At 42.6% G+C, this 12,515-nt stretch overlaps 1 protein-coding gene across 2 annotated transcripts; it reads left to right on the top strand.

Moving 5' to 3' along the window:
- LOC306787412 (alpha-protein kinase 3-like) lies at positions 1-12,135 on the top strand. Of its 2 annotated transcripts, XM_079282532.1 has the most exons (14): positions 1-108; positions 218-443; positions 1,904-2,025; positions 2,333-2,450; positions 2,673-3,918; positions 6,274-8,374; positions 8,689-8,836; positions 8,978-9,105; positions 9,216-9,251; positions 9,348-9,622; positions 9,814-9,902; positions 10,022-10,239; positions 10,778-10,826; positions 10,930-12,135. In XM_079282532.1, the coding sequence occupies exons 2-14, from the start codon at positions 316-318 to the stop codon at positions 11,243-11,245; spliced, it is 4,974 nt and encodes a 1,657-aa protein (XP_079138658.1). In that variant the 5' UTR covers positions 1-108; positions 218-315; the 3' UTR covers positions 11,246-12,135. The 2 variants fall into 2 exon arrangements, with proteins under 2 accessions (XP_079138658.1, XP_079138659.1); XM_079282533.1 differs by lacking the exons at positions 9,814-9,902; positions 10,022-10,239; positions 10,778-10,826; positions 10,930-12,135 and having other exon boundaries at positions 9,446-9,616.
- The last annotated feature ends 380 nt before the right edge of the window (positions 12,136-12,515 follow it).

The following is a 12,515-nucleotide window of genomic DNA, read 5'->3' on the forward strand; positions in this document are numbered from 1 at the left end:
CCAGCTATAAATAGTCCAGCACGCACGCTCATGTTTGATTGGGAATTGCAGTGCCTGAAGGCAGTGCTGAGGGGTGTCTGTCAAAGGAGGGAGAGAAACTTGTGAATGGTGAGTCAAATGTATAAAATTGTCTGCTGAATGTTGTTTTTTACATTTCAGTACATTGTGATGTAATGTAACTTTCTGTTGTGCTGTCTGTGATATTGTTTCCTTTCAGCTCTCACTAATCTCTCTGGAAAGCCCAACCAAAGAACAGTGACAACACCAACTTTTTTTCTTCTGGAGTCTCCGGAGTATTCCTTTATCTGGTGAAAAATGGATTCACGGAGGACGACACCACGCTCCTCTTTTGGCAATGGAAGATCCAACAGCGGGGATGATATCAGTGGGAGTAGCCGGCCGAGTAGCTGCAGCTACCTCTCTAACGTGAGGCCGGAGAACAGGTACAGGACTCGACACTAACCCAGTGTGCTGTGCTACCTGCTGGTAGTCCGACATCAACACCAATATCATGTTCCTAATCTGGGATGGACTTGTGTGGCATATTATTATTTTGTTTGTTGCCATGGTCACCCGAGTTTAGATAAACAGCATCTCAGTTATGCACCGTGGGCCCCATGTCATATCAAGCATTACACCAACAGCAGCTTCTGCATTGAAAAAAGAACTGTTCGTGGAACAACCTATGTTGACCTTTAGATTCCAGTCACATAACTTGTTTAGGAATGTGCTGCATTTTCTTTGATTATACGCGAACCCCTCAAGTTATTTGGTAAAAGGGTGACATGCAGCAATATTGGCTTCTGGGAATATAATTATAAGAAACTAGAAGTTTGATTCTTCGTCATCTTCTGTTGGCCCTTAACGAGACTATTGCCCGTGTGATTCATTCCCAAAATAATGTGAAGTGCTTAATCACTGCAACATAATATGTAAAGATAATGTTGGTGGAATGGACAGTGGTATTGTTTGCAGCTGGAATTGAGACTATGAGCAAAACTTTCCTGCCAAACTCAAACGTTTATAACATGTTTTTGCTTGAAAATGTACTCGTCATAACTAAATTACTGTAGTATTTCTACAGTCGACATTAAAACTCCAACACGCAGCAGTTTGCAGCGCATCCACAGTAACCTAAGTGAGGCTGCATTTAGTGTTACTGTCATGTTTCGTTTGCTTCATCACAAGTAACATGCAGTGAAGTGTAACAGTATCCGTGCACTGACCCAACACTGAAATGTGTGTTAACACCAAGACACGTATACAAGCCGCACGATAATGCTGTCATAATACGCATGCGAGCCAACATACATTCATTTCATTATGTGTGGGATGTTTCTTCCACATTTCCACATGCAATGCTGGGTTAATATTCTTTAGCGATTACATTCATGGTGATGTGTTTAATTTTTGTAATTAATATATCTGGACTAATTAGGCCCTCTAGGGACACAACAAATAGCTACTCATTCTGACCTTCAGAAGCCAAAGATCACACAAAACACTTTATTTTCTTCCTTTGCTACATGGTATGCATGAAAAAACGAATTAGTAAGAACTGCTCAACACTCGATAAGAACACATCTTAGTCTCGTCTTAATTTGTGTCATTGATGTCATTGAAGGCTAAATTCCGACTTGGCTTTAGTCACCAAATCAGCCCACATTTGAGAAATTGAAGTCTCTTTTTTCTTCGAGTAATGCTCAATCATAACTAGAACCTGTCGCTCTACCCAGGCTCTTACCATAATTTGCCATAATTCAGGATTGACATTTTCCAACGACCGCCATAGAAACTTATGAACCTAACTGTCCATCTATGTAAAACAATAATCCAGTATGTGCGGAATCATTAAAAAAAATGAAACTACAACTTGACAGACCGGCTCTCCTCTCTTGCACAGGAGCACACTCTGCAGCATGATGGCACAGCTGACCGAGGAAACCCAGCCCTCCTTCGAAACAACCCTCAAGTCAAAAGCTGTGTCTGAGAATTGCAATATGAAGTTCTCGTGCGTGGTTACAGGTAAACACGGCTTCGTTGTTTCACTTTGCATGGCTTTACACCAGACGTCTGTGACCTAATGGAAAAGTTTGGAGCAATTTATAGGAAAAGAACACACCAAAATAATGTTCTACCTCTGAAAGAAAGGCTCGATATATATCTGATTCCACGATATTTAGCATCTGAAAGATATTCTGATGGTCTAAAAGTCAAGCTCTTTCTTTATTCACAGTGCAGGGAAGCAACTCCAAGATAAACTGCTACCTTTCTAAGTTGATTCAGAAATTGTTTGCCCTGATGACCATATTTGTCTTCATTTTTTCTTCAGGATACCCTATTCCTCAAGTCATTTGGTACAAGGATGATATGCAGTTAGACAGATACTGTGGACTTCCTAAATATGAAATCTTCCGCAACGGACAAAACTATTCCCTGCACATCTACGAGTACGTATGTTTGGAAACACTGACATGACATCTGAATGCACTCGTTCTACCAAAACAGTACAAACTCTCAATAAAGAAATTGAAATGACTCCACAGCAACGGGCACTCTGTTGGAGCTTATGTCCTGAACAGAGTTTAACACACACAGCACTTTTTTCCTCTTTTTTTTGTCAGGGATCAGTCATTTGAATCAAGGCAACTTAAATTGACTTTTCTTTGCAGTTGCACTGTGGAGGACGCAGCTATATACCAGGTCTCAGCCAGCAACAGTAAAGGCATTGTGTCCTGCTCTGGGGTTCTGGAGGTGGGCGAAATGAACGAGTTCAAGATCCACCAGCGCTACTTCGCCAAGCTCAAACAAAAGGCCGAGAACAGACGCAGGGAAGCGGAAGGTAAAGAAAACCAGGAGCCGCTACGAACCATCAGTCCTGACCGCACACTGAGGAAGCGCACAATTGAGGCCTTTCTCAGCACGCCAAGCTCCATGGAGGACGAGGCCATCGAGGAGAGCCTTCAGGCTGTGGCTGTGGACACTGAAGCCAGGTTACAGGAGGCCACTGTGGAAGAGGTGGAGGAAAAGCCAGTTCCCATCACCAATGGAGCAGTGTCAGCTGTAACTAATGGACAGACTATCGGTGAAAGTGGTACCAAGAGCGGGACATGTATATACGACTCTGTCCAGAAGATCTTTACTGCACACCAACCCAAAACTCCCTTTGTCAAAAAGAAGATTAAAATTTCCAACAGTACACCAGAAGCACGGCCATCTGAGGAGAGAAGGGCAACAGATGAGGCCGTGACCTCTGTAGCTCTGGCCTGCACAGAGCCAGTTCAGTCTGAGGGGAATTCAGAAGAGTTTATGGAAGTAGAGAACATTGTTAGTTCATCAGTTGTGGATTCGGACTCCAGGAACGTGACAGAACGACATCAGAAATCAGGAACAGAGGAAGTATTGCGTGCTGAAAGGCTTTCAAAGGGTGGGAACACATGTGTTGAGGAAGCTGTTCCTTCACAGAAAGTACAGCTGCCTGCCTCAGTACATGTTGCTCTTACATCTACAAGTCATACTGTTTCAGGAACTGAAGGTAAAAAAGCTGCAAAGCACGAGAAGAAAGCTGGACGTAAAGATACTGAACAGAATTTGGAAATGCAGAACCAAAGTCCTCACAAGACCTCAACGCAGCGACAGTCGAGTGCTGCAGCAGCGTCCCGACAACCCCGAAGCAGAGTGAAGGGTAACATTTCTAAAACGGAACATGTTGAAGTCATGGATGTGGACGAGAAGTCAAATACTCCCACTGGTGGATCCTCAGCACACAGAGACATTGAGTCAGTGAACACACCACGTGAAAGCAGAACCTCTTTACTTCAGCGTCCACGTGAACAGGCTGGAGATCAGCTGTCTGCGAAGGAAACAAGCCCCCCCCGGAAAAATGTGTCTGTGTTTCGGCCGGCGCTGCTGAACGAGGTGAGCGAGCCTTTTTCGCATGAGCTCATGAGCGCTTTGTGCTGCCAACACAGGCCTCATCGGTAACACAAGCATCCTGCAGCTATTTATAGCATTTACAAGTATGCCCTGCTGTGTGACAAGAATTGAATGACGCACATGTTGACAGATGCAACAGGTAGATTCATGCGTTTCATATTCTTAGTTCAAAGGTCTGAGAGTTGCAGTATTCCTTATGATATGAATTCAGGGTGACACTTTGGCACTCTGAAAATATTATGGTGCATGGATTAAGCAGATTTTCGCCTGAGCAAAAGTTTGACATTTAGGGAAATGCATTTATTCACTCTTGCAGAGAGTTAGGTCAGAATGAGTTAGATTCCACTCTCATGTCTGTCTGTTACATCTTAAGCAGGGGTCTCAAACTCATTTTCACTCCGGGCCACATCAGCATCATGGTCGCCCGCAAAGGGCCGGTTGTAAATGTAACTCCTCGTAACATATTGATAACTCTCTGCATTCACAGTTTAAAGTAGTCTTCAATGTGCTCACAATACATTTCCATGTTAAATGTACAGTAAGCCAAAGAGCTGCTTCTATGACTGTGTTTAAGTATCTCAGAATTTTGACTGTCAATCTCATCATTTTGACTTTCTATCTCAGAATTATGACTTTCTATCATAGTTATGACTCTCTATCGAATAACTTCGACTTTCTATCTCATAATTTCGACAATAGGGATATTTCTATTATTATTAGTCTAACTTTAAAAAAAATAAAAAATTTAAAAAAATAAATAAATAATTTTGCTGGCGGATTCGCGGGCCACATAAAATGACGTGGCGGGCCGAATTCAGCCCGCGGGCCGGGAGTTTGAGACCCCTGATCTAAAGCCAACAGATGATTAGCTTAGCTTAGCACAAAGACTGGAAACAGGGGGAAACAGCAAGCCTGGCTCTGTCAGAAGGTCATTTTTGTCACACTTTTATTTTTTATATGGATTTAACAATGAGGTATATTATGTTAACTAGTGAACTGTAGAGGTGCTGGTGGATATATTTTAATATTGGACAGAGGCGATCTAGCTGTTAACTCCTGTTTCTCGTGCTGAAGCAGCTGCTGGCTGTGGCCCAAGAGCAAATATGTAGGTTATGCAGACAAAAAAAAGCAATTTCATTTCAGATGGACTTAAACAGACAGACATGAGATCTTTCAATTGATCTTTGAATAAGTGTATTTCCCCAAACGGCCAACTAACTCTTTCAAAAATGAAAGTTAATGGAGGATGTTGTCGTGGTGACCTGATTGATGATTTTCGGCCTCTATAACTACATTCAACCGATACATTTGGCAACAGTCTATATAAGCACTTGTTTTTATATTTGGATTGTGTCTCTTTATTGCTCACTGCTTATGCAATCCTCCTGACTCTATAGCTGCATGGTTGAATACTGACGGCACTGAGTGCTGAGGCAAAACACTGCACAGCTGAAGTGCCTCTTAAAATGATTCGCATTCCTTTTGTGGCCACACTTAAATGTAAAATAGCCCCCCTTCCTTGAGAATAGGCCTCACTGTGTCAGCATTAGATAAAAGGGAAGGAGGGAAAACAAGCAGATTTTAATGTAATTTATTATGACATTGAATATGACTTTAAGTATTTTTATGTTTTGCAGTTGCTTTTTGAAGGAACCTATGGGCAGAATGCAAATTACCCGTAAGCTACATCATGGCTTATCTCATGACATATGACACAGGGAACCTCTCGTGCTAATTTAAAAAGGGATTCAGCTCAAGTACGGACTTTATGGGGATTGAAAGCTCAACCAACATGCTTGTATGGAAGAGATGTATGGAAGAGAGTCGTGCACAGTGCTTACGTTTCGCTACATGCCAGATATATCACACTATACCGTGCAGTTTTTTCACTGTCACAGCAAAAAGTAGGGTCTCGAACAAATGTTATGTGCTGGATTTGGATTGTAGGTTAAGATGAATGCCAAAATGGATTTTAGAATCGTTTTCATTTTTAAAAAATGTAAAAAGAACAATTTAAGAAATATCCTATGATTTGTTTACAGGCATCTTTGAGCTTCTAACATGAATGCAAACACTCATGTGGAGGCATTTCACTGAGAGCCATGGGGAAATTGCATACTGGGGAACGAAAGGTTTCTTGTTATCATCACCTTCTATCTTTTCTCTGGTTCATGAATTCCTTTTTGCTCCGAGGTCTTTCCAATCTGTTCCCTGTTTGTTGCTGGTTACGCTGTTGCTGTTTTTAGAATTACATGTGTTTGTCCCCGTTCTGCATAGCGAGGGATAAGGGAATAAGTATTTACAACATGGAAACCTCTGCTTGTATTTTGCCCCAAGGTTACACAGGCCCATACAAAGATGAACAGGAATGATGCACCTGTCAGCCTTGAGCTTCCACCCAACCAGATGGATGCGCAACCACCACAAAAGACCGGATCAGAGAGACAGACCATGGCAAATGACATCCAGGCCCCGTCTTTGCACTGTGGTCTTCAAGCAGCAATTGACAAAATGACACAGGCCACATGGGATCATTCCAGGGGATCAAATGAAAGCCATAGGGCCATTTTTACAGACATACAGAAGTCACCCCTCCAAAGCCCTGGTGCTGGTGAGAACTCCCGAGGGTGTAATGTTTCTTCCAGCGCCCAGCAAAGCCAAATTAATACAGCTATAAAAACTGTTGAAGGGACAGAAATACAAGTTGATGAGAAGGTAGAAGGCAACGAGGTAGGGAAGTTATCAGGGCAACAGTCTGACAGCGTGGCTCCAAATGAGAAGATAGTTGAGATGGAGACTGAAAGTGCTGCTCTGCATATGATTGAACACATTGAAAGAGAAAAGACCAAAGATGCAGCAAATAAAGACACTGATGTTATCATTGTGGATGCATCTAATAAAGGAACTGAGAAGAATGTGCACATATTAGATGTGGAGGAGGAAACTACTTCAGAAACACAGGATCTACAGTCGTCTATGTTGAAGCCTGCGATCCCACTCCCGACAAAAACTTCAGAAAACACAAACATGTCCGAACTCCAGATAAAAGAGTTCCAGGAAATCCCACAACCTGTCACAAAAGTCATATCTGTAGCTGAACTTTTGAGATCACAAGTAAAGGCTCTTGAATCCACACTGGTAAATTCAGTGACCGTCTTACCGGTTCATGCTGGCTTTATGCAAGATCCAACTCCCACTGTGACAGAAACACGCGAGGAGTTAAAAGAAGATAACAGCAAACCGACGGTGAAGAAGTCGATGTCTGACAGGAAAACTGACACGGGTATTACTCCTCCCAGAATCATAAAAGAAACCCTCATTGAGGTTTTCAATCAGCTAAATAAAGCTGATCAGGAACAAATTCAGTCTCAAGGTGCAACTTCACCGCCTGTTCAGGCTTTACAAAACCCTTCTGCAATCCCTCCCATCTCTGTCACAGACACTGGCATCGCTACAGAGACTGCAGGACTTCATGGCAGTGTCGGAACATATCATGAAGGTGTCATGGACATTTGCCGGGAAACGGGAGCCTCAACTCAGGTTCCTCTGAAAGATTGCCCTGTTGTGTCCCTTTCTGGGAGTGAAAGTGTCAAACAAAATCTCCCTCCTTCGACCTCGAAGGATGAACTGACCAAAATACTTTCTTCTGGAACTGTCCCACGAGAACCTGGGAATCCACTTGCAGTGACACCTATAAAGGCCGGCGGTCAAGAGTCAAATATTACAGCTTTGGAGCATTCCAAATGTGAACCTGTTCAAGGCAAAGAGATGGGAGGTGCACTAAAGTTAACCCCAAAAACTAAACTCAACTTCCAAACTGAAATGGGGATCATTGAAATGAATTCCACAACACTAGATCAATACAAAATGGAAGAACACGACGCAAACCCCAGTTCTTTGCAGAGTGTACAAACGGTTCCCGCTAAAGGTGTACTTGGAACAGATACACAAGAGAATAATCTTCACATTATTCAGCAGGACAGCTCAGTGGCTGAGGGATTGTCAAGAACTGACTTTTTAGGCAATCCAACTCCTGGGGCTAGTCCATTGTTAAAGAAACGAGACTGTGTTTCTCCCATTCCTTCTGCTACTCCGCAAGAGCTAGCCTCTGGGGCCCGACGCAAAATCCTCGTACCCAAGGCCAAACCTGATGAGGCCTCAGAGGCGACGTCGCCGGTTGATAACCAAACTCAGAAAAAGGAAGTTCCTACAGAGAGCAGCAAGCTTTCCACAATGTCTCCAAGCCTGTCAAGACGGTCACCTCTACGTCAGCCCCCTGTCGAGCAAACCTGTCCTGCAGAAAGGCGTTCTCCGCTCTTGAGCAGAAGGAAGACGGCATCTGATACTCAAGCACCAAGCCAGCCGCCCGCTGAGGAGATCCACACCCCAAAAACTGAGGGGAAACCTGCAGAGAAGGACAAGCACGATCCATTCAAAGGTACACAAGCCAAAATAGTAAATAGCTTTAACAGAAAGTGTTACTATGCGACGCTTATGAACATAATTATGTCTTACTTTGGCAGTAGTTGTAAAAAACAATCATGTCTATTTTGTTTAAGACAGGCAGTGAATATACTGACATTTGCTTTCAGCACCATTCTATGTATTTATATAAGCTGAATTATACAGCAAAGAAATGTTTGCTATGCAGATACAGTACATATCAGACTGGATACATCAAGGTTGCTTGACAGTTTGAAGATAGAAAAGTTTCTTCACTATGCTGTCTGTGTTGTGTCTCTTACCCTCCAGCACCTCAAGTAATTCGTAAGATCAGGGGTGAAACCTTCGCAGATGCCTCCGGACACTTGAAACTGTGGTGTCAGTTCTTCAACGTACTTAGTGACTCGACAATCAAATGGTACAGAAATGAAGAAGCAATTGCTCAGATTAAAAGAAAGTAAGTTTCCAGTGGGACTCCGAAGAAAATCCGCAGTTTCACAAGAAATGTCGTATCATATGGTTCTGTGTTTTTTTATTATAAATGGCAAGAAAGCATGCAAAATAGGAAGACAAATAGCTTTTCTTGTTTGTTTCTCAGCGCAGGGGATGAAACTCAGGTCAATCTTGCCATTGTTCAGGCCACATGCAAAGACTCTGGTGTTTACGGATGCACAATTACAAATGAATATGGGACTGACTCAACAGACTGTCTCCTTAGTGCAGATAGTATGTACCGGTACTCTTTTACCTTACATTTGGCATGAAACAAACATTTGTCCTTGCATTACTGGACCGCAACGAAGACTCATTTTGCTTTCTCTCTTACTGTGTTGCAGTCTTGGCTGGAATGTCCCTCCGTGAGGACCTTGGTGGTAAGATGAGACTTTACATGTTTAGATCCTAGTTTTTTCCAGTGTCAGAGGCCAAATGCTTTTCTGACTGCCCTTCTTACGGTCTTCTGTATGCAGTTGGAGAAGAGATCGAAATGACACCCCTGATATTCAACAAGGGTGTGGCTGATTCTGGCATCTGGGGTAACAATTTGTTTGGCCGTATAATGATGCAGGAATCTCATATTGGCGATGGCTGTTCTCATAAAGTCTGGAGGGCAAAAGTCATCTATGGTCTGGAGCCTGTGTTTGAGTCTGGAAACACGTGTATCATTAAAGTATGCAACCCCATCGCCTATGGAGGCAAAGCAGAAAGCTGCCTTATAGACAGGAACCTGGACGTTGTTAAGCAGGTATGTAAAAAGGTTTGATTTATTCGTGTCTTCTTAGATTTAGATATATCATTCAATAAGCTTAAGAATCCAGCATTAAAGGGAATCAGTCTGTAGTCATTCTTGCCACCCACATAGGATTACGGAGGCATAAATTACTGATGTAAATTGAGCATATCTTTACTGGCTGTTCTCCAACGTTCTGCATACAGAAGTGTAAAATTCAGAACTTGGCTCGGGAATACTGCAAAATCTTCTCCGCAGAGGCAAGAGCGATTGAAAACTTCGGCCCCTCACTCGAGTGAGTGTGATCTTCTCTGTGAACTCTTCCTCAACGGTTAACGTCGTCTTGAGTATCATATACGGTCCACAGACTATCAAGCCTCACGCAAAGTTAATGACGTCATCTTTGTCACACAGGCTGATCCCAGTCTACCTGATGTACCGACCAGCAAACACTGTCCCTTATGCCACAGTGGAGGCTGATCTATCAGGAGTCTACCAGAAATACTCTGTCCTCGATGATTCAGGCAAAATAGTCATGCCGTCTGCCTCTGAGGCGGAGCAGAAGTGCTGTGCCCTGCAGCACTGGATCTTTCAGTGGACCAATGGCAGTCTGCTTCTCACTCGACTAGAAGGTAGGCTCACACTTGAATTCGACAGGGCAATGCGAAATTGATGTTTTCCCCAAATTTGTGGCAAACGTTTTTAATGGTATGATGACGTCTTGGGACGTACAATGCTGTGAAACCGAGGCCCCCTTCTTTATCCTGGTTCATCCCACAACACAACAAGCATTCATCAAGTTTTTATTAAAATCAGTAGCACATTGAATTAAAGAGGCAGTGAGCGTGTGAAGCTCATGTTGACGGATTACACACACGTTACCATTACTAATGAAGTAAAATGTTGCTTGCAATAAAGACAGATTTGGGAGCCAAACAACCCTTAAAGGAGGCATGTGTATTCTGAACACCCTCGAGTCCGTTAAACACAATGTATTATGCAGCGTTATACTTACAATAAGAAAAAGACTCAACTTGTATTTTCATTTGTTTCTACCTCTTACATGCTTATGAGTTAATGTGGTGAATATTCACATTGCATGTCTGTCACAATTGAATATGTTTCCTGAACAACAGAAAAATAAAGTAATTATGTGGTGTTGTTTTGCAGGTGTTGACACCAAGATCACCAATGTTGGGATTTCAGTGAAATCGACGGGGTTAGTGTAATTATGGAGTGAAAACCTCATTTTACAGGTAATTTACATTCATGCTGACCACGATCACGACTGTGACATTTGCTTTTGCTGTGTGTTGCTGCAGGCATCAAGGTCTGTCTGTTGAAGGGAATCCCAAAGTCTTTGAGCAGTTTGTCTCCCTGCACCAGTGTAACTACTTCTGTGGTCTGCTCAGCCTGAGGTCACTAAAGGTCCTGGACTCTTTAATGACGCCATCGAAGCCGAAGGGCTCCCGGAGTCCATTACTTCAACGCAAGGTGTCTGCTGGCTCCTCCAGCCCTCAGACCGGCCGGAGAGCCGCTGGCAGCCCCAGATTGCCCAGGAAGACTGAGCGAGAGGGCGGAAACAATTCCACTAAACAAAAAGCTGCTGATGCTCCCAAACTTGTCAAGATGGAGTAGAGTAATCATCACCCAATAAGACATGAGAGATCACTCAATATCAGTGGTATAGAATTCTAATCAAATTCTATTGACTTTCTCCACAATGAAGTCCTAAACCAGAAATGGTTCACTGTATGTGTACTGTATGTGGAGAAACAAAAGAGGCTGATGACACCTCTGTTTTTAAGAGAGGTAAAGAAAAAAAACTTCAGAGACCAGGAAAGAGATTATTAAATATTGTTTTGACAGCCACCATTCCTTGCCATTATCACTCATAGTGGATCGATGCCCTTACGCGTTGTACTGATTATCTATTGTTTCCTACGATTAACCAAGCTTGGGGTTGAAACTACAGGGAAGTGTAATGAGTAGCTGTCCTTGGTTTGTATTCTATCAGTCAATGTACCATTGTTGGTCACAGATTGTGAATCCCAATCTCAGGTCAGTGTATTTGTACTAAATGAATTTGCCAGATAACACTTTTTGAACTGAAGTGGCACAACATGTAGTTTATTGTAGTAATCTGAATGTAGGGCAGTTATGTCAATAGTAAAGTCAAGCCATAACAGATACGCAGTGCAGCACATTTTTAAGGCTGTGAGTAAACAAACTATATTTTTCGGTTATGTATCGAGCCAAATGTAGCTTCACGTGACACTGTTGTACGGTGGCAAATGGTGCTGTGCTTTTATATTGTAACCTGTCATGTTTACTTGCTGTTCTACATTGCACTGCATTTTTAGAAACTGCACCTTTGAATGCAACTGGCTGTAAAATAAAAGATGTGATTATGCCTTGTACGTTCGTAGAAAGTGCTGTAAAAGTGCATGACGTACTTTTTGAATTTTGAGTGTCATTCTTAATGGAAATCAGCATATTGAGGAGTGAGCTGAATCACAGCAACTAAAGCATCCCGCTCAGTCTCTCTGACATCTGGACTCACTCATTATCACATCGTCTTGAAAGATAAGCGCCGGTGTTATCTTAGTGACTCCTATTATCTGAGAGGACTCTGTTATTTATAGCATTTCCATGAAGTGGATTGCCATATTTGGGCTGATTCCTTTCGACAATTATAGTAAAGCAACACTTTATTTGTATCAATATTCTTTCAGCTACATCAGAATTTTACAAAAGATGTAAAGCTGAACTAAGGGGAGCATGAATGTACAACACAGCCATCTTGGGACAAGGACTTGGTCATCAAAAAATGAAAGGCCTTAAGACTGGCAAGACAAAAAGAAACTCACGAAAGACTAAGAAGCTACTGCAGTGCTAGCTGCTCAGT

Source organism: Melanostigma gelatinosum (genome assembly GCF_949748355.1).
Source record: "Melanostigma gelatinosum genome assembly, chromosome: 2".
Taxonomy (NCBI): Eukaryota; Metazoa; Chordata; class Actinopteri; order Perciformes; family Zoarcidae; genus Melanostigma; species Melanostigma gelatinosum.